Source organism: Temnothorax curvispinosus, unplaced genomic scaffold (assembly GCF_003070985.1).
Source record: "Temnothorax curvispinosus isolate PA1 unplaced genomic scaffold, ASM307098v1 QBEX01007781.1, whole genome shotgun sequence".
Taxonomy (NCBI): Eukaryota; Metazoa; Arthropoda; class Insecta; order Hymenoptera; family Formicidae; genus Temnothorax; species Temnothorax curvispinosus.
Window position 1 is genome coordinate 99,033 of NW_020217561.1, and position 22,609 is coordinate 121,641.

General features: G+C 40.1%; 1 protein-coding gene across 7 annotated transcripts in view; it reads left to right on the forward strand.

Moving 5' to 3' along the window:
* The window catches only part of LOC112457463 (AF4/FMR2 family member 4-like), a 155,297-nt gene that overhangs the window by 97,002 nt on the left and 35,686 nt on the right, over positions 1–22,609 (forward strand). For all 7 annotated transcript variants that reach the window (XM_025020540.1, XM_025020543.1, XM_025020548.1 and 4 more), the window contains exon 4: positions 15,756–15,856. In XM_025020540.1, the coding sequence (XP_024876308.1) occupies positions 15,756–15,856 (101 nt within the window). The remainder of the gene's footprint in view (positions 1–15,755; positions 15,857–22,609) is intronic.

Sequence of the window (22,609 nt, forward strand, 5' to 3'; positions counted from 1 at the left end):
TTGTTTATTTGCAATTGTACGACTTAATTTTCTCGTGTTTTTAATCAAATAAAGAAATAAAATGCGTTGCAAAATTAAAAAATGTGATAAAAATGTTTTTGAATCATAATTCTCTGGGGAAAAAAACGAAACTATCGAGATTATTATCTTAAAAAGTAAGAATATCTTAAAAGTATTCTCTAGAGAAACGAAGAATACTCCCAGACATATTTCCGGAATATAATCTTTAAAATTACGGATATTTTTATCTTATTCTAAGAATATTCTTTTATTTTCATCTCTCAGTTCGTTGTAGTGAAAACCAAATATAGCACTAACGAATATATTCTAGATCGCCGCGTTTCAAGGGATATGTTTGAATCCAAGACTCAATTTCAGCATACCATTTTCGAGGTTCCAATCAAATTATATCTGCCAGAGGAACGGGAGCCGAGGAGCTGCTGTCAGCCCGTTCTTATCCTGTCGTCTTTCTCCGCGGGATTAACCTTTAACGTTAATTATCCGCCAGCGTACCCGGGGATAGAGATCCCGGACTAGGGCGGCATCAAAGAACCGAGTGTTTAGCTGCAATATCTTTCCGCCGGGCTGCACATCGGGTGACCAGGAAAGGGGGCCAAGAGATTCAAAAGGTGATGTCGGCGGGGATGATTCGTGGTTAGCGAAGAAACTAAAGAAGTCATCTCCAAGCCCTTACTTCGTTATACTAGTTTTTGCTCTTATCTATTTCAATTAATTCAAGTAATTTAGATAAATTCTTGATTTTGAGGAGTGTTTTATTGTCAACTTGTAGACTTATAGTAAATGGCAAAATTAACATGTAATGGTATATAGATAAATAGAAAATTGAAGAAAGAATTAAATATAGATAGATGATTCAAATTTTTATCTCCAAGATGTATGTTTCATTTCTTACAAAATGAGCGAGTATAAATACACGCGTATTATTTAAATTGTTGAATGCAATCAGTTTAATAACGTGATAATACGTGTATTTAATGAAGTTTGCTGAGGTAAACAATGGATTATTGAAATAGTAATCAAGTCTGTAATTCAATTGGTTTAAAATACTAAAAATATAATGCATTTTATACATCGACGGGTTCTGAATTTCCGGTAAATGACTGTACACAGCTAGAGTCTCAATAGAAAGGCCCAAACGGAGAATGGCGCGCAATTATTGATTAAGTCGAGCCATAATTACTCCGACGACTAGTGTCAGACAGAGTGCAGCTACGCAGACAAATTGTATCTAATGACCATACGTCGATCATCCTCGAGCCGAGCGAGGCGTTCCATGACTGCGTATTCGCGCTGCTGTCGTTAGCATCCTTCCGACTCGACGGCCGACGTCCTACGGCGAACAATTTCGAGCGCGGCGAGTGAGCGAGCGAGTGAGCGACGAAGGGAAAATGTATTCGAGAGTTTCCAATTTGCGGTTGTGGCCTGGAACGCGGGGAAAGCGCGGGCGGGATTGGTCGGCAGTGGCGGAGTGCGGCGCGGAGCTCTATTATGGTAATTATATGATAAATACAACAAGGGCCTTGGGCGCTGTCTTCTCCTTCTTGGTCCTCTTTTCAGTCACGCTCGTCGGCTCGCTCCTCACCCCCCATCTCGTTGGCAGGAATCTCGCTTCTCTCGCGACTTCGTCCTCGTCTTTCCACCCGGGGTATTGTCGTTCTTCTCATTCCGCCATCCTCTCGCCCTCGCCACTCGTTCGGCCCCGTCGCCGCGCCGTTTCCACGAGCGAGCATTGGCGGTTTGCGTTAAAATACGCCTCCTCTCGTCTGCGCGGAATGCAATTAATCTTATTCCCTTTCGATCTCGCCTCCTCGCGGCGCCTGTCCCAAAGGGATGAGTAACGTCGCTGGAAGAAGTGTTGCCGACTTAATGAAGTACGACTTCTGATGCGTGCCCAGGCGTGGGTGCGCGCGAGAGGGAAATATACAGGGTGGATGGAGAGAGTGCCGGGAGGAAGGCGCGAAGAGAGCGAGCCACCCGGAAATCCTGGCTAACACCCGTTTTCATTAATACGGTACATTTACCGGCCGCCTCTTTACGACGATAAAGAGAGCAGATTAGATAAGTGGAATGTGTCGTTTACTACCAACAGTTAAACGTTTCTGAAGACTACTTCTGATTTTCTTTTTTTATATGCGACATTGAAATTGGAAATATGATGTATCTTGCCAGTATAATTTTACGTCAGTATAATTTTAAACCAAGACTACTTACTGATTCCGTAGTTTAGAAACAAATAATATGAAATAGCACAGCACGATTTTTTTCTTTTCTTTCTAGGCCACAAAATTATTGATATCGAATTAAGTCTATCACGAGTCTATCTTATTACAGAGCGCTTAGTATAATTTGTTTACGATTTGACTTCCCTGTTTGTTGTGCCTAGTCTATTTCTGACAACGAGAAAGTATCGTTAACTTTCCACGGCGCTGTTTCGGTCGTCACGACGGCAACGGCTTATCTTTCCACTTTAGACGATTGTTCGAAACTCCGTGTATCGCCGTGCGCTCGGTCGCCTCTCCGTTAACAAGCTCGGGCGACGACGTCGGGCATTAAATGCGACGCGTTCGCGGCGTAAACTAATATTCCACGCGCGGAGGGGCGAATCGCAAAGCGCGCGGGCGGGATCATTATAAATAGTCATAATTACAACAGTCGCGCGTGCTTAATTCAATTAGGCTGATTAACGTTGTACGTTGCGCACCTAAACCCCAGTGTATCTCGCGCCTTCTCTCTCTCTCTCTCGGCGGCGGCGGCGGCAGCGGCAGCCAGCGGCAACGGCAGCCGGTCGGAGTTCTCGGGTCTGGCTGAGGGTCCTGAGGGTACACGCGCGCGCGCGAACGCGGCCGAGCAGAGCGCGTAAAATATACGCGGTATCCTGGCTAGGATCCTGGGACTACGGGCGCCACGGTATTATACTTATGCATAGACAAGTTATGGCCTGGCTAATATGATTATCTCTTCGACGGAAGACAGAGCGAGCAGGACGTGAGAGGGTGCAGTGCTGGCGGCTGCTGCAACGCGCTGCTCTTTGGACCTCGCTTAAACACCGAGAGAACGAACGAAAGAGTAATTCTGCATATTTAGAAATTTGAACCCTTCGTATTTTTTTTTTTACTAAATGCATCATTTGTGTAAAACCGATACTCATGGTCAATTTTTTGTTTTTTTTTTCTTGATTCTAGGATTTCTCGAAATCTAATAAGAAAAAAATTAAAATAAAAAAAGTAATGGTAAGATTATTAATGGTCGTGCGTTTGAGAGAGGCGAAGCAAGGGTGGCAGAGAGGAGGGTGCGTCGTTTGGATTTGTCGCGAACGGGATCGAAGCCGAATAAATTAGCCCCTCCGCGGCCGAGATATAAAATTTTGAATATGAATGGATGGTTTTGCATCCGTGATGAGCTTTTATTCGGGAAACAAAGCGCAGCTGACGAGAACATATGTAGATGAAGGCGGGCGCGAGAAATCCATAATCCGTCGAATCCTTCGGCTTCTTAAACGCACCCGCGTCCTTTAATGTCGTTACGACAACCTATCCTCGACTAATCCAATCGTAATCCAGCGTGGCACGCGAAAAATTTCTTCTTGGGGGAGATTTTTTTATATATGCAAATGCTACACGTTTTTCAAGATAGCAATCACATTTTGGTCTCATTTTTGGATTACACGATACGTCGATTTCGAGTGCAGGGATATCGTTATAATTAAAACGCTCGAATGAACGTCGGCCGAACGAAGTCTACGTTGGCGTGGCTCATCATTTCCCAACGAAGCCTAGAATATCTCAGTACGGATCGCGAAGGGGATGAAGAGGGACGAAGAGAGGAGAGAGACTTCTCTCATCTCGTATATCCCTTCCGCTAAACTCATCACCCGCCGGTAATTCCATCGATGCTTTAAGCATGGAGGGTCTCTTCAAGGGATGTACTCGTGGTTGCAACCTACTAAAGCAGGTTTAACGAAGAAATAGTTTTATTCGACTTTCGGTTCAACCGCGGCATACTATTATATGAATGTATCGTATTTTGGCTGATACACATAAGTGCGTATACAAGAGACAATTTTTTTTTACTCTCTGATTAATGAAAGAAATTCACTAATGGATACTTTTTTTTAAGGATAAAACAAACCTGTAGATAAACTTAAACTTAATTGAATTGTAGTAATGTCATTTGAATTCTATAATTATATATATATATGTGTGTGTGTGTGTATGCGTATATACTATATATATGTATATACCTGTTCAGGTTTTTTTATATTATCATACTATTACAGCAAACTGTATTATAATTTGTACAGATTAGCGCAAATCTATAATTATTTTGCAGTATTATTAACAATTACATTACGCTTTATTTGTATAATTAATCAATATAATTTAAAAATTAAGGTTTGAAGGAGTCAAAGAAGAAAGGATATAGTAATATATTATTAGCATTCGAAATGTATTACAAGTACAAATCGAATGGATCTCTGCAGCTTTCTCCTGATCCTCTTTGATTTCTTGTCGCTTACGCATCTGTCACACGAAATGCTGGCGCGGTTTTAACGATAACGCCGATCTGTTCTTATAGAAACGAACCAGTCGGCATTTAATACCATCCCGTTGAATATTCTCTCGAATGGCCCTCGATATTGAATTGGCTCCTGCCTAATTGTAACCTCGCTCGTCGCGAGGGTCCCATTCACTTGTAAACGACATTTGCATAATTTTTACATTGGCTCTCGTGTAATCGATTTGAATACCGGCGGTGATCTCTCTTTCGTTTTTCTTTTTTTTTTCTCCTGCCATTTGGCAGGATCCGTGTAAGCCTTATCCCTCTTCCCGCCGATCGTTGCAGTTAGAATTGCTAATTAATTATGCGAAATCGTGCTTTAGCTGCATATTTTTGATCGAATATATTTAAAACTGTACATAATGCTCTCATGGTGTTATGAACATGTTTTAGAATTGATTATTGCAAATATCACTTTTTATAACGTACATGTTTATATTTATGAGTCTTTCGCACAAAAATAATTTATTATTGCGTAGTGTACTCTTTATTAATGTTTTTGTAAGTGATATGAATATATTAGAAGTACTTGTTGAATTAATTTAGAAATTATTTCGTAAAAGGAGCTCAATATACAAAGCGAAATGACTTATTACCTGATCATAAATCGCTAATTCGCTTTCTGAGCATCCAAGAAGGCATAAAAATTACTCGCCATGCGTTTAAGTGAGTTTTAAAGTTTCGTCAAGCGTGAACGTCGAAAGCAGCGGGCAGTGACTCGAGTAAAACGTTAAATATCCACGACCAACGCATAAGCGGCATGAAGATTACTCTGTGGAGTCCTGTGTGAAATAAAGTTACGGGGCAATGTCGCTCGGCCAGCGGTTAATTTAATAAATTTTTTTTCCCGTCTCGAAAAGAAGAGAGATGAGCGAACGTGAAGAGGGATAGCGAAAAAGTTGTACACCAATTAACGGATTGAAGTGCCATCAGATGCAGGCCGGCTTCGAGAGGGTTCGGGTCGCGAAGTCCTCGAAGGGTTGGACTATCATTAGCGAGCCGCCACTTTAAGCGGCGGTCGCCCTTACCGCCAAAAAATAAAGAAGAAGTTGAAAAGGCTCGGCTGGCTGACGCTCGTTTGACTTGTACTACTTCCCCGTCATAGATTGCCTCTTGCCGAGGCTATTCCTCGTTGGCAGTGGTCATCGCCGCCAAATTTCGTTTATTAATTTGTATCAGATTATGACAAAAAATTCTTTATGTTGTAAAAGAAAATATTTGTTTAAATATAGAGGGATTTTAATATGCCTAGTTACGTAATTTCTGATGAACAGTCGTAAAATTAGCACGAAGTAATACGAAATGCGCGCTGCTCAAACTTCTGTGTTGACAAGGTGGTTCAACACGATGACGATGGATTATCGGGGAACCTATAAGACGAGACTGGAGGGTTTGGGGCAACTTTGAGGGGGTTAACGTGGAATCGGAATGCGTAATGGACGGCACGATGTTGGATTACTAATGAGCACCTGCCAAGAGAACTGCGCGTTTTCGATCTTTCTTAGTTTTGCGTCTTCTTCAAATTAGATATACATTGATGTGAAGATAACATTCTTGACATGAATCATATGTACAGTAACATCTACGAAGTTACATTTTTTTTTTTTTACATTTATTAACATTAAATCTTGCAAAGCGTCACATGAAATCACAAACGCCCAAATTTTATTCATAGCAGCTTTTGCTTTTAAACTCTTAATTGTTCTTTACGCACGCTGAATTTTTTCCCGAGAAAAGGGAATTCGCCTCTCGTAATGCTGGCGAAAAATCATGCGGACAACACGGCATTCAGAGACTAGTAGCGCGCGATGTGGCCGCGTCATTCGTCAAAATGGGGAAAGTACGCCGGTGAATAAATACGTCGGCGTCGCGCATTAAACGTGTATTCGCGGATATGTCGAGATAACGTCGAGTCGATTCGTCCACCGCTCGGATCTACCATGAAGAGCAAGGGTGACAGAGAGGGTGGCAGGGAGAAAAAGAGAGGCGGTGGGAGGCAGATAAATAGAGAAGGTGGAAAGAGAAAGCTCGTCGCCGCAAGGCATGCAATGCCGGCTGCGAAACAAATGGAACGATCGCGACGGGGGTGGAAATAAAGCGTCCCCGTCGCGTTCTACGGCCGTGACTGAAGCGGGGGGAGGACTGATGTGGAGAGAGACCAAGAATAAAAAAATATACACACATACACACACACACACATACACACTTGCGCGCGCGCGAGTATGCTCTCGATCTCCGGATTGACGAGCGCTCGACCGTGCAAAAACGCCGAAGCACTTTTCCGTGTTCAGAGCTGCATCCGAGCTCTTCAACGTCGCGTCAGCATAGCGATTGTTTCGACGAGAACTTGATTCATAGCGACAGGATACAGGAGTACAATCGAGTATCGTTAATCGTCGAATGGATTTGTTTCAGTCTGAAAGAAATGTAGTGGAAATATAACGCTGTCTTTGTTGTATATTTAAATTTTATATAAAATTTTTGTATTTGTACATATAGTTTAACCAAATTATTCTCTCATTTAATTTTTTTCTTTTTCTCTACTTGAATAAATGTATTATTCGTGCATATATGATTCTGTGTAGATCAAGTTTTCGCCGATCGTTCCCGGTAATTTATGTCCGGAAGTTGACGCATATTATTACGGATCGTTTCTTCTGCCACCACGGATGAAAATGCCGTCTGTATTCGTGGTGCGGGGAGGACGAGTCGTGTGTGCGTACACAGGTGCGTATAGGACCTTCAACAGGTGGTCACTCGTAATCGTGGGGGTTACGCCGCAGCCCGGTGGCTACCCATCCGTCAAGGGCTTTGTGTGCCCTTGCGCGCACCACCACCGTGTGGCCATGGCGCCCATCGTCCTCGGGAAAAGCGGCGTTTTTCCTCTCCTCTCATCCCCTGAGTCTGAAATGATCATCCCCGGCTGGCGCGCCACGCCGAAAGCCACGCTTGATTCTGCTGGTTGGTACTTCAGCGATTTTTCGCGACTGGAACAATCCTCTCGTTAATTAAGATTTCTTTCCGTGGATTCTCTCATCCTCGTAGCCATTGAGCATTTCTCTCTCTCTCTCTCTCTCTCTCTCTCTCTCTCTCTCTCTCTCTCTCTCTCTCTCTCTCTCTCTCTCTCCCTCTTCCCCCCTCTCTCTCTCTCCCTCTCTCGGCCTTTCTTTCTCTCAAAGCTTCCTTAAAATAAAAATACAGATCATTTTTAGACAGCAAAAAGATAGCTTATTTATAACACGAAGTTTCTCTTTTTGCTTTCAAAGGGAATTTGTTGTTATTATTGATTGAAATTGTCAAGAGCATTTGGAATATTTTGACTTTCTGTAGCATTTTATCTCTAATTGTAAATGATTTATTTTTACGTGTTATTAATAATTTTAGGCAATAAAAATAGGCACTAAGGTTATATAATCATGGGTACGATTATATAATTATTACACAGTAATGAAAATTTAAATCGTGAGGTCTTTAAACAAAAATAAAATTTCCACGAAAGTACTTCTTTTGGATGGAAAATTTCGCGGTGGCTTCGAGAGTTGGATACACGAGCTTCGAGGTTGACGAGAGGTGGTTCGGGGGAGTAAGAGATGGGAGGGGGAGGGGGAAGGCAAAGGCGCGCAGAGATCCGGATTTAAGGCGGCGTCCGTGAAAGCTCTCTAGAGGCGCCAGAGACTTTGGTCGGGGGTAGTTTAAGAGAAAGAGAAAATGGCTGGGGATGGAAAAGCAGGCAGGAGAACGACAACGACGAGGACGGGCGTGTTGGAGTGTAAGTGCTAAGATCTCGGAGTGCATTAACATGCCCCGGAGGCAAGCTGAATACAACCCTTCTTACATCCAGATCTCAAGCCGAGACCACCGTCAACTCCGGAGGAGCGGAGAGGCAGAGGAGAAAGGGAGGAGGTTGGTAACGGTAACGTCGGGGCAGAACAGGGCAGAACACCGCAGAGATTCCCACTTAATTACATTAAAAATGTTTTATCCTTCGGCCTTTTCCTTCTTTGTCCCTTGAGATTCGAGACAACGATATTTTTTCGTGGACGGATTAGAGAGTATTATTATAGTCTTTTCTATAATTTACTGTCGGATAATCGAAACATGCCACTTTTAAAGCGGTGTGATGTAAATTTTGTATAACCGCTAGAGAGTTCAAGTGTATTCAAGAAATTAGAAATATTATTAAAATTATTGTTGAAATTGCAAACGACTGTTTCAAAAAGACTCTTGAATTTTTAGTCAATTAATTGTATTTAAATGTATAATTTGAAAATGTATTGGAAAATGAATGAAATTACAGAGATAATTACGATAATATTGATACATGTATGATATAAATGAATATTTACGTGCGATAAATATTTAAAATATTTACAGAAAAGTATTACCCATATCTGAACGCGTGCATAATTTGGAAATATATTCAAGGCGATGCTAGAAAAGTCAGGGAACCATCAGGAAGGTGGTTTGGGCTAGCGGCTCGCCTTACATTATTTAGAAGGATCCGAGGACTAAGACGTCGAGCACTGGCGCATGCTAATCACTCGACCCAGATTGAATAATGAATCAGTATTCTTTCCCTTCTTTCTGGCTACCCACACTTTCTCATTGCGGTCGTCCTCGGCGGAGCCACCGCTACGTGACAGGCTTTTTATTACCTGACGGAAGAATGCCTCCTTATTCCTTCGTTAGAGCCAGCCGGTGGTCGTTATTCATACATATATGCGGCCCGCGCTGTGTCCGCCATTAATGTTCTTGCATTTCAATTACTGATACAGAGAAAATCTTTTATAACGAAAAACTGATGGAATTTTAAGAGGCAAAGGAAAATAATATTGACGTTAATTAATCGATGAAAAATGTTTTATTTTTGTGCTGATTAAAAATAATAAAATATTTTCATTGATGTATAATTGAAAGCCTTTATTTTACGAAAATGATAAACAATGAAAAATTTATACGTAATAATTATTAATTAATTCAAAGGTGTTTTGTATTCGCATCGATTATTAAGAACGAGAACCTAAGGCAGGCGCATCAGAGAACCATCGCATGGAAGGGCGTTAGCATAATGTCTTCGGGTTCGGTACATACATAACGCGCACACGTACAACGCGGATACGTATAACACGGTGCTGGCACCCCGCATAGTACTTTACTCCTTAGTACTTTGTGTGCAAATTATGCCCAAGACGAGACAGAATAGAAGAGCCTGGGTTTCTCGAGGATGAAGCGAGCCCCCGATGCAACCTCTTCGTACGAGATTCGAATAAAAATTTAAGAGAAAGAGTTTACTGTGGTGCAAGCTTCTCGTTTTGCGATTTCTGGAGACGACGTGGTTAAAGCAAGATTTGACTCAAAGTAAAATGATTACATGTATATTCAAAATAGAGCAGCTATATATGCTAATATATTGTTGCCATTTTGCATTAATTTCTAATGAATTTGATTAATATTACATTTGATGAAACTTTTAGTTATAGAAATAATTATAAGATATATAAACATAAAATTATATAGCAGAAAAAAATTCTATGGCATTTAGACACTTCATTTTACAATATAAAGTGGGTTAATGAAACGCATGAAAAAGAGTAGCCTAAGATCTTTAAGAGGATCAAGAAGAAGATTACATCACGGCCTACCATAAAGGCTTGAATTAACTTTTGAATTAACTTTTACGCGTGCCTTGACAATTTTAATGATAACTGCGAGAGAAAGATAAAGAGAGGATTCGTATTATTGCTCTTTAGGGATCAGGGTCTCTCGATTCTGTGACAAGCTGTACTCTCCATCTTATAATAACAGAGGCCTACCCTTCCTTGAATGCCAGCCTTGTGTTCTCCACATTCTCGTGTCTGCAGACACCGATTAAACTAGGAATCTAGTTGATTCGTATAACACGTTATACGCCTAATTATTTATATTTCAACGCTGTGCCATGCCTCATTTAGCATAAAAAATTATATGATTTAAGAAATGTTATTGGCATCAACAATAACATCTTTTTGTTAATTTTTATACTTTCTCAATTAAACAGAGAAAGTTATATATATATTTATTAAAGAATTAATAATACAGTTAACGATAAGAAATAGAATGTCTTAAATTGATTCTTATAAATTCAAATTATTTATAATCAAATATGGCAAAAATATACATTTATATTTTTATTATATACATATATTCTATATATGGTGAAACATTGTTTTCCACCTCTATGGACAATAAAGGGATAGTAGACTGTAATCTGTAGAAACTCTCCCATCTTTCTCCTCGTCAGTCCTTAAAGTCGTTTTAGGGGAAAACAAGACATTTATAAACACCCACCACGAGATTAGATTTGTTAAGATAATGAGGCGCCTGGTTTAGCGAAGAGTCTCTACCATGCCTACAACTATCATCCTGAAGAGCCTGCAACCACGGTTTCTCCTTAATCTCGGGTATGACCTCGCACGGGAAAGCGGTTAGACCATTGCAGGATGCAGACTTGGGGGAGAATACATGTGCTCACGAGCCTTCCTAACAAATTCGCCGAGGTGAAAACTCGTCGTTATTACGAGTGTTGCAGACGTTACTCATAGAAATACATTACAATGCGTTTCTAACATTTAGAATCTATAACGTTTGCCAAGTGTGAAACTCTCGCATTAACTTAGCTTAGAAATTTTTTAAGTAAAATACGTATAAAACACCTGTCACAAATTCAAGAAATTAAAAAGCTGATTGTAAATAGAGCAAAATGTATACCTATTTATAATTGTATTATTATTATATCATTTGATATTCCGCGTAAATCGAATTTCGTTTCCAAGCTCCGCGCAAAGAGGGTGACAGAACGAGAGCGTGAGGATAAGGCAGGAGAGCTCGCGAGTCTATGGCCCTTGAGAGAAATGTTGTACCACGGTCGATCAGAATTTATCCTTACTGCGATACAGGCAGCCGTATCCGGCGTCGCGTTATTTCGGCATCGGTGAAAAAAACATAATAAAATTTAACGGTCCGTCAGGCTGCGGTATTCCCGCTCCCGGAGCAGCCAATAAATACCGGGAAACAAGGCGGCTACAAATCTCAAGATAAACAGGAGCCCGTATTTTTTCTACCCCCTTGACTTCCGCCGCGCTCTTCGCGCTTTCTCCGTGCCCGTGGAAAAAGGGGTCCTGCACTGCCCTTTTTACATTCCTCGTATGAATTATTAGGTGGCCGGACTTAAGGGGTGGACATACCGCGGTATTTAATTTTCACTCCCCATTAAAACAGGACGAATTTTTCCCTAATCGCATCCCTGACGATGAAAGTGCGGTCGGCAGTTTGTCACCGACCCTTCGTTCTATTATCAATGTATTACCCACGCCTCGTCTCAGCGAGTCGTACATTAATTTAGAGAGTTCGGCTTTTCGACGTGATTGCTTATCGAGTAAGAACATTTTCGGATGTGCGTATTAACGAGACGAGCGATCTTCGATGTCGGCGAGACGAGTAGTACCTTCGATGTAGGAGACGCCAATTAAGGAGGATGGCGAAGTTGCGAGCATCGAGAGCTAAAGTCTAGCGATGATACATGTGGTGGAAAATACTGGAGGCAATCTGTCACGCCATCGACGTCCCACAGGCGCCTCTACTTCTCTCCTTCTCTAATCTCCTTCCCTTCTTTTTCTCGCCAACGAATGAATATCATACTACAAATTATATAAGTAATCTCGTTCGTTTATCATGGAAAAAGAAATATTATTTTCAGGATTTTAATATTAATAAGCAATTGATATAGTTAATTAAACAATTATTTTAAATAATTCTGTTTAATATCTGAAAAAGTATATTTAATAATTTAATCGAATAATACACATCGTGCTTTCATGTTCACTATGGTAAGACTCGATCGTAAAAAATTTTAGCAAATATCGTGTGTAAATGAGCTGTCCTATAAGCGAGGTCCTTTTGAACATCTTTAAAGGCGTAACTCTCTCTTTTCTCGGTACACGCACACTGAATATATGCCTCTCTCATCTCTCGCAGTCTTTTTCTTCCAGCTCCTTCCGAGTATATGGCTGATTAAACGTGCAACTGTATAACGTAACGCAAATATACTGGCCCCGGGCTCGCCTTGGCTTTCCTTTTTCAGCGTTTCTCATCCCCGAATGACGGCAGCCTGGAGTCGTCCCGTTCTCGATTCCACCTTTCGACTCTCTTTGAATTCCAACCCCGGTCACTTGACGGAAATATTTATCGAGGGTCTCCGACGGGGCTCTCCCCCTACCTTCGTTGCCCTACTGCTTCGAGCTAGACAGGACGACGACAGGGCGAGACGCGGTTCCACGTAGTTCACCCCGATACCTTTCGTCGGAGTTCCCTTCCACGACTATCGCGCTCGTTCTCACTCTCGTGAGTTCTTTGATCCATTTTACGGAGTTTGTTCGGTACGGATTATTTACTCTCTTAATTACATTTCGATTCTATCTCTTCTCATCTTCTCAATGTTCATTCGTCGTACGACTGAATGACTGATTGTCGGTTCAGCCTGCTTTTAATGCGTTGACATGATCGAACTATGTAAATTTCACATCACATTATGTACTTATTATATCCTATCCTAGCAGATATATAATAAGTACGTAACATCTCTCTTGTTTTCACATTGCGTATAAAAGTAACCGTTAAAAAATTAGCATTTTAATATTTTTTGCCAAATGAAGCTTTGTGAAATGTTCAGATAACACTCTTACGATGTTCTATGGCTAAAATCAATATTTTTTAAATACACAAATAAGCAATTGTAGAAGTATTGTGTTAATTCCGGTAGACGAGGTTTGTGATATTTCGACATCGACAAAATGATGACATTTTTATATTCTTTGGTCTTCTCTCATCTTTTCTCGGTCCACGACGGCGGAGAGCGAGAGCGCCAGGACCTGATTTACATTTCTTTCTCTCGTCGACATAAAAATTCCGCGGCGATAACTTCCTTTGTTCCACCCTCCGTGGTCGCGGGAACGACCGACCCCTGCGGCTCAAGAACTCCAGGGGGTACCGTCGTAACCGCGTCTAGTTCCTCGTCCATATTACATTTTTTTCTTAATTAAAGGCAATGCACACCTCTTGCTGGCAGACGCGAATTATCTCTTGTCGTCGGCCGCGATGAAGAAATCGAAACTTGCAACATTGGCAAAATAATATTTTTAATGTAATATCTTAATTTTAGCTCGTTTCGTTGGCCCTTTATTCCCTCATTTGATTTGCGAGCCTAATATTTCAATAATTTAATATTTATCTAATGTGTAGATGAGATTGTCTGTCAAATGTAACATATAACATGTAATGTAATGTATGTACAATATATTGTGCTATAACTACTTACATATAGAATAAAACTTATACACACACAAAATGAATAAAATATTTAAACATTTTAATATTTTAAAGTTATTTCTATTATCGCAAGCGCGCGCTTATGTATGTGTACATTATAAAAAATGAATAGTTTTTATACACGAAAAGTGACTTATTTTTACTTTTATTACGTAATTGTTTTGAAATGATTTGTACGTACAACGTGCACATATTATGTATGAGACAGAATAAAAATAACAAAAAAACTATATATGTATTATTAAATAATGTAATAATTGAACATTATTTGATTTTTTATTATAATAAAAGAACGATGTACTTCTATTGATACTGTTGACATTGATGAAACAATAATTTTTTCTCAGATATCTATATTCGAAGAAATGAAAACGTGTCACACGATCTGCCTGCTCATCACGTTCGTGTTAATTAAGATTCAAACGCGAACAAATGATGACGACAATTCGTTAGACTCGAACATCCTTCTATACGACATTACGCGAACGTAAAGTTCAGGGTCCGGTATAAAATGCCAATCGTCCAAGCAGCTTGATCGCTTTTTAAGTTGGATGGTAATTATCATTATATTTTCGCGGAGGTTTCGCAATCGTACTTGAGAATTGCGTTAGAAGCGTCCGAGAACGACGATCGAGCGAATCGTAACCGTGCGACGTTTCGCAACTTTATACGTTCCTGATAATCTCTCGGAGAGCTCCTGGACGGTTATTCGCGGCGGTCGTCGGGATTTATGAAATGGCAATAAAATTTATATGACTCGGTGGATCGTTAGGGGTGCGGCTCGCTCGTTCAGATTGATGTCGGTTGCGCTGCGAGTTTGGTCCACTCGCCCGAGGCTACGTTTGTTTCTCCCTGCGATCGTCCACGCTCATTATTAATCCCTTGGAAATCGCGACAGTCATTTTATAATCACCGTGTAAAATAAAAAAGAACAGTATCTTCTATCGGACATTTCGTCGAACCAATTCGGATTTTATATATTAAATAATAATTCGTCTTATGCGTTAATTCACCTTTTTTCTTTTAATTTAATTTATTGCATGGATTGATTTTCATGTATAAATTTTATATGTGCATTAGTTCTAATCGTATTTTTTATCAATTCAATTTCTCATTGATTAAACTGAACGTGTAATAAACTTTTTTAATATATATGTGCGAATCACGTGCGAAGAGAATTTATATATTCAAATATACGCAGAATTATATATAACTATAAAATCAATGAAATGTAATAAATCGATTATTTCGAAATATTCGCGCGAGTTTTTATTTGTACAAAATTATAATATATGATTTTATGTTCAATTAAAGATATCGCCAGATACTTAGATTAGATTGATAATTTTGATAAACGTTTCTTATTATGAAGTATTTAGAACGAAGAATTTAGCTTCTATTAATATTGATTTTAATCGTCAATAGATATGAGGGAAAGCGTTCGCGACGCGTCTCTTCTGCATAATCTTGCTTTCTCGTCGTTTGAGCTCGAGCAGAGAGCAGCAAAAAAAAGGTGCTTCTGATAACTCACTTATGCAGTGAATCACGCGTGTGCTCTGCCGAGCATGATGCCTCGAGGACATGTCTGCTCTACCTGTTGCTCAATTCCCCATCGACGGTAGCAAGTATCGCGCGAAGAATTCGACGGCCTCTCCTTCTCCGTGCTTTCTCCCACCTATCGCGACGTGGAAGAATTCGCAAGCCGCTAAAACAACTGCGATGAATTTTCAGAAAGTAAAGCAATCTCCAAGAAACTGCCGACGTCGATTAATCGTAGTGTCACGAATGACCGTATTGCGTTTGTTTTGTTGCAGGTGGACGATCGAGTCAGATCACCGGGAACATCACGATGCCTGACCGCTACTACCATGTCGCTCTCCATCTCGCCCTCTAGCCCCGAAGAACCTGTTACGCTGTAAGTAATATGTATGTATATAACACCACCCAAAAATTTCAGAGCCGCGTCTGCTACGTGGTGCTTCAAATATTATCAACATGGACGATATCAACATCTCTATGATATCTATCTCTGTTAGGATAGCTCTGATTTCCTTCTGCTTGTAGATAACAAATTAGAATCGAAGAAACGCGCGTCGAAATAATACTTTATGGATCCATATGCATAGACAAAATAAAATTTACTTTGAACATTATAAAGATTCTTTGTAAAACGACATAATAATGATAATTTATTATTTCTGTGATACAACAACTAACTAAGCCTAAATGTCTAATTTTTTCTTACTTTATTAAAATGAAATTTTATAATCTCTGACGTGAAAACATAGCTTAAAAATAAATAAAACAAACACGATAACACAAATAAAGACATAATCTTTTACTTGAAATCTTAAATATTATATATTTATTAGTGTTATCATGTGTGACATGAAATATTTCACGAAAGCTTTTAAAAGAAATATTAAAATTTATATAATAAGAAGATATTAATTATAATTTGTTATGTACATAATAAATAATATAGTGATTTACCTCTCTATGTTATCTAAGAAAATTAAAAGTCACGATAAATGTAGAGGTGAGATCTCGCGATCTTTATGCAGTTTCCTTTTCACGGTCCAAAAAGCCACTCAGACAAATTAGTCCTGCAATACAGCAATGGTGTTCTCGTATGGTGCTACACCGCCTGTTATCGGGTGTTTCTTCTCTCTTACTGTCGCCGGCTTGGCTTTGCAGAGCACCGCATAGATGGTAGGGTCGCGCAGAAAAACGGACGAGGGGGAGGGGGAGAGAGAGGTGATATTTATGCCAGTTTTTTATTGCGCTTTAGCCCGAGAGAGCAGAATGGAAACAATATGTCACCCCAGTAGGGAAAGCAGGGTGGTAGCGAGATGGGAGAAGGAGGAGAGGCTGTGTGAACTTCTTGTAGGTGGCCCGACCGGCGGGTACCTAACGTTAATACTAACGCCTCCGCTGCGCCGTACTATAACGCCCTCCAACCGACGTCATGATTTTAAATGAACAACCCCCGTTTCTCCCTTTTGGCCCGAAAACACGGGCGAGCGGCGGGATTACTGCCGCGCATTTTGCAGCACCGCGTATTAAGCGATTTTTGAATTTGTTCGCTTTGTGCTTTTATTCCTATCTCGAATTATTCAGCGTAATTGATTGGCGCAGCGTAAAAATAAAAGTGAGTGTTTTTTTTTGTAAAAAAATAAATAATTGTAAACTTCAGACAAAGTGAGTTAAAATAGATTATCTCGTTTGCACAACATGAAGAGATTTTAGCTTTATGTAATAGTTGAGAAAATAAACAACTGTATAAAGGTACTATATTAACTAAAGCTTAATAATTGCACTTTTCTGTATATTGATAATTTGAAAATTTTTGGCAGCGAAAGAATAAATGGCTCATCTTTTTTTTGGAAAAATTTCATCGCACCTTATATTTAAAATAAATACCAAATGCATACCAAAGACGTGCAGATATTGAGTAACGAAGCAAAGAAAATAAACTTGCGCAGAAAGAAGAGGTTTTGCGTGCATTCTCCGAGTAAATATAGACCCAACTATGTAAATAAATCTCGGGTAATCTCGCGGCAAGACCGAAATATTCGAGGTCGGACAATTTCCGGCGGTTCTGCTTATCGTTCGGAAGTACGGGGAAAAGAAAAGGAAAAAAAAAGAAACGAAAAAAAAGGAAAGGAGGGAGGATTCGTTATTCGGGGTCTCAAGAGTCATCGGATAAGTGCATATCGATTTCTCCCTATTGGCGAGGGTCGGGCCGTCGGTAAGATCGAGGCGAATGGGAAAAAAGAAGGCGGTAAAAAGGGCAAAGGCTATAAGTAACGGACCGTCTGGTGGAAAGCGCTCGAGGGCGAACAGTGATTTAGAGAAATTAAAACTTTAATTCATGTTCGGGTTCATGGGGGGTTGTGTCCTCTACCTCCTGTCCTCTCTCCCTCCCTGCCCAACCGCTGCTCCACCCTGTGGCATTCTCTGTCCCCGTCGATCGACCGAAATCCCGCTCTGCGCGTAAATTGGCAAGCCCAACTAGTGCTCGTTTTGCTTTGCTATTCTCGCGGCTCTGTATTTTCATTTAAATACTAATCCTGTATTACATAAGCTTGCATATCACGAAGCTATATTTATATGTATCAGGGAATACGTGAGCATGAGGTAGTTTAAATAATTTACATTGTTTATAATTAGTTATTGAAATAATTTCTCTATTGAAGTTGAATTGTGATAAAAATTATATTAATCACTTATTGGCGGAACAAACATATACTTTTCTATAAAAATTATAGTCTTATATGTTTTGACATATTTAAATAACACAATTGGTAGTCTGGAAAATATAAAAGAATGTCTTTAATAATGCAATAGAAACGTTGTTCAGCAAATGTAATAGCTACTTGTTTATCAATCGCAAGCTGTGCAAAATTGGATGATTTATTATAACAAGAGGTCGAGCGAGCAAATGCTTCAGAGTTGATCATCCGTGTCTAGATACGATTATTATCATTCTGATTTAAGTTGCACATGTATTTTACAGCATAATAATGCCAGACGGGTCGACAGTTACACAAGAGGCGAATAAAAATTCAATATTGCTGAATAAAGGAACGCCATGTATACTCCACCGCTTATATAATGTACACTCTTAAAGCATTTTCTCCCCGAACTGATATAAATTATCCATAAGCTCTCTTCTATAGATATTTTTCTGAAAATGTATCGGTGCCCATTTGCTGACTCCATAACATCAACGTAGTTAAAAAATCATTGCCATGAATGTAATTTATGGAAATCGCGTTTTCTCGAATTTTGGTATTAATTTCAAGTAGAGTATCTTTGATATAATTTTAAATTTAAAATCTTTAATTTAATTTTGTTTAATTGAATAGTATTTAATTAAAGTTTTAATAAAATGTGTTGACTATATATATTGATGTAATTTTATCGTGAAAAAAATGTACGATATTTAACATATTTTCACACTGTCGCTTTATGTATAATATTGTTACTTATAATCATGAAGAATTCTAAAAAGCAACGAACTCTCACAGACAAAAGCGTTGTGATAAATCTGCATTTCGGAAGACGTCCTTACAAACTTTTATGAGCCATGCAGGATACAGAATATGAGGAAAGGACGTACCCTTTATCTTCCTTTCCCTTGGTCCGCTGTCCCTCTCGCGGGTTCTCTCTTCGTCCGTCCTTCTTCCCTGCTCTTCTTCTCTCTCCTTGCCCCTACGCATCGCACTTTGGCTTTTAGGGCAACCTCCGCCTCCAATAAATTCCCATCACCAGCTTCCAGGTACGCCTTCGTCGAGTAAATCATACCGTAAGTGAATCCGAATTGAATGCAATGAGTAAATATGGCTTTCATATAACGAAAGGCAACCACGAGTGTCTGGTAGAAACCACGACAACCGATTTCTAATCCAAGAGGAACTTTATTTGCCATATTGTATTGTATTGCAATTTAAATTTATTCTCGACACCTTACGTATGCATTTTTTCTCGCCAACGTCATTTTTCAAGGAAATTCAAGCTCTTTGCGTCCCTATTTCGACTATATTATTTTTCTTTACTGTGCGACGCGAATATGGCCGATTTACGCGTGTTTTCGACGCGGGTTTCCGCCCGCATGTATGCGTGAATGCGAGTCAAGGAGCAGCCAGTCGGTGGAAATGCATAAATACATGAGTCGCGGGGGCAACGAGGAACGAAAGAGGGAGACAAGCTTGGCCCGCATATGTAGCGAGCGACTCGTACCTCGTAATAACGTGTGGATAGCGGCTCTCTCGTTGTGAAAATATGGTCTTTCAAAAGCCTGTAGTTTCCCCTCGAAAACGGGCACGGTTTCGCTCGCTGTCGAAAAAAGAGCGAGAGGACACATGAGAAATGACAATCTTATTCCACAACTTCCTGTCACTAACTCCGTTTCGCTCAACGATTCTATTTATGGTGCAACTTCCTTTGTTACCACGCCGTAATGATCTTTACATACATATTGTTACTTTTAGAAATATATTTTACTAGCTTTATGTTAAAACTTTTATAAAATTGTAATTTAATTTACAATTTGATATCTTTTACAGATGTGCGTAAAATTAAAGTAATAAAGAATACGAGTCTCTCCCATTGATGCTCAGTCTGCTGTAACATAATTGGCGGCGGCTTCGCATAGTCGAAGGACAACCATTAAATTTTTGTGAACGTGACTCTCGAGATTTTTCCTAATCCCATTGCGATCGACTCGATTAAAAGTCGAAGGGCATCGCGGAAGAGCGAAACGAAGCGATCGGACTGCGTCGCAAGAAACTGAATACAAGGGGATGACTCTGCAGGTATTAGAGAGGCGAGATTCGCATTCCCGCATTACTGTCACGCGAGTAATTACGCACCGTCGAAAGCAATGGTGCGACGGGCGGAGGAGATATGGGTGGATGCAGGGACGAAAGGCGCAGGGGGAGTTAGAAGGGTTGCTGTCGCTGCGCCACTGGCTCGGCGTCTCCCGCGTTGCGCGATTCGTAGCCAACGGGAGAAACCAGAGCTAATAAAAGCCCACAATTACCTCCGGTTCGAGCCATTTGTCTTGACGGGCGTCTCATGCCCGATATAATTCACCCTGGCAACAACACATTGTTGCCTAATGAGGTGTAAAACATTCCGAGATATCTGGCTGTCTCGGGCCGCGAGGGCGGTTTCCGTAAAGGCGAATTCACGATATCGCGATAGCGCTTTCCTCGCCGCACTTTTGCGCTCAGTCCGATTCTTCTCTGTTTTTGAGAGAGTCTTCATGGAATCTCGACGAATTTTCCCGATCCACGTACTGGCCTTTCTTCGAGAATTACTAACATGAGAATTGATCGGAGGACAAATTTTCAATAAATCTTAGATTGCATTCGCAAAGAATCTGAGAATTGACGGAATTTTTAATGCAAATTTTTAATATTTTTTTTATATAAGATGTGTCAGATACGCGTGATGTTTTATTAGCCATACAAATTTATTGAAATGGAAATTACTCTACAAAAGTCCATCACGCATATTGCAATGTAACTCTCGAGAGTTGAAGAGAATTGTTAACTTCTTAATCATTTTTTATTAAATAATTTCACGTAGGTATTCATTGATATCAAAACAATTCTTTAATTTTTTAGTTCAGTTCTTAATATTTATAGCTAAAGAAATGTCTCATGAATTGAAATATCCTATAAAATTTTATGAATATTCTACGAATGCGTTTCGTCGAATATGGATAAATTGCAGACAGTTTCGATTGTTCCCCCAGATTAATTTCTGCCATCGGTTTCGTAAGTTACATCGAGATCCACCGATTCGAAGCGTGCTTCGCGTTCCTAGTACTTTTCATTCCGAAAACTTCACAGGATTCAGCACAAATCATACAGTTTGCCGGGCAATGTTTGCTCGTTGCGCTGCGTATCCTTCCAAGGTTTCTCGCCGGCGCTGTATGGAAGGAACGTGCCCCGTCAATTCGATTTAGCCGAGGGATGTACACTACGTGCCCTTTTCACTCATTCTCACTCCGTCCCTTGGCCATTTCCGCTCTCTTTTTCTCTTTGTCTTTATTTCGCCGGAGCGGCAGTGATTTGCTGCGATAAAGCCGCATCGACAGGCGACGTACGTGTATCGCGTGTCGAAGGACACGCTCCTTCTTTCCCAGCACGGACCCTCTCTCGGCTGCGCCCTCCGCACGGCAAGACCGATCGGCGAAGAGTTTATGATATATTTGTAATCATGTTACCCGGTACGCGCGTGCCCTTCCGTTACAACTGCCTCTCGTAACAAACGGCCGTGAATCTTTTTTCACCGTACATATACGCGCATACCGTGATAACGCTTCGTTAGAAAGCAAAATTAGCATTTTTCCTATATGTTTCTGCACATGCACGAAATTTCGTGGTAACTATTATTTTTTATATAACTGTACATTTTTTATGTGTTATAATTATTATGTATTCTTTGTTACATTTGCAGAATTTGTAATATGCAACATGCTAATAATAATTAAAAATAGGTAAATTTTTACCTTGCTATGACATCTTAAAAATTATTTCAAAGTTAAATTTTATAACTTTTACATTTATTTCGATTTCGATACTTCACTTCGAAATTCAAATTCGATATGTCGCGGTAATGCTTGTAATCCATCTTATTTATTACCTAATTTTAACAATACGAGCATTCATGAGGAGAACGATGTTCAAATTCATTGACGTGCATTGCCATACATACATATAATGTCACGAAGCGTACTGCGGCGGGAGGGTCCTCGAGTTTTAAGAGCCGTCATCAGTGCGAGGCTCGAGAAATTGCATCGTAATCCAAGAACGGCGCGAGGCGAACCGCTTTTCGGGGAGGCAATTCCAGCTACCCGTAACAATCTGGCGGCGGCGTCGGTGGAGGCATATTATTATGGCTATAGTCCCGGACAGTTTATTCCAGGTTCGTTTCCAGATTTACTGCCCTCCTCGTTTTGCAGTAAGAACTCGCGACTCGCCGGCTTTAAAATCCGGCTGCTTTGAATCGCATGAGACATCGCCTGCATGAACTTTCCGTTAACACTTTACGAAAGAATTTAAAAATACTAACTATAATACACATTTATACGATGGCAGTATAAAGTGATGATGTTACGTTGTATTTAAACTTACAGTAATATTAAGTACAT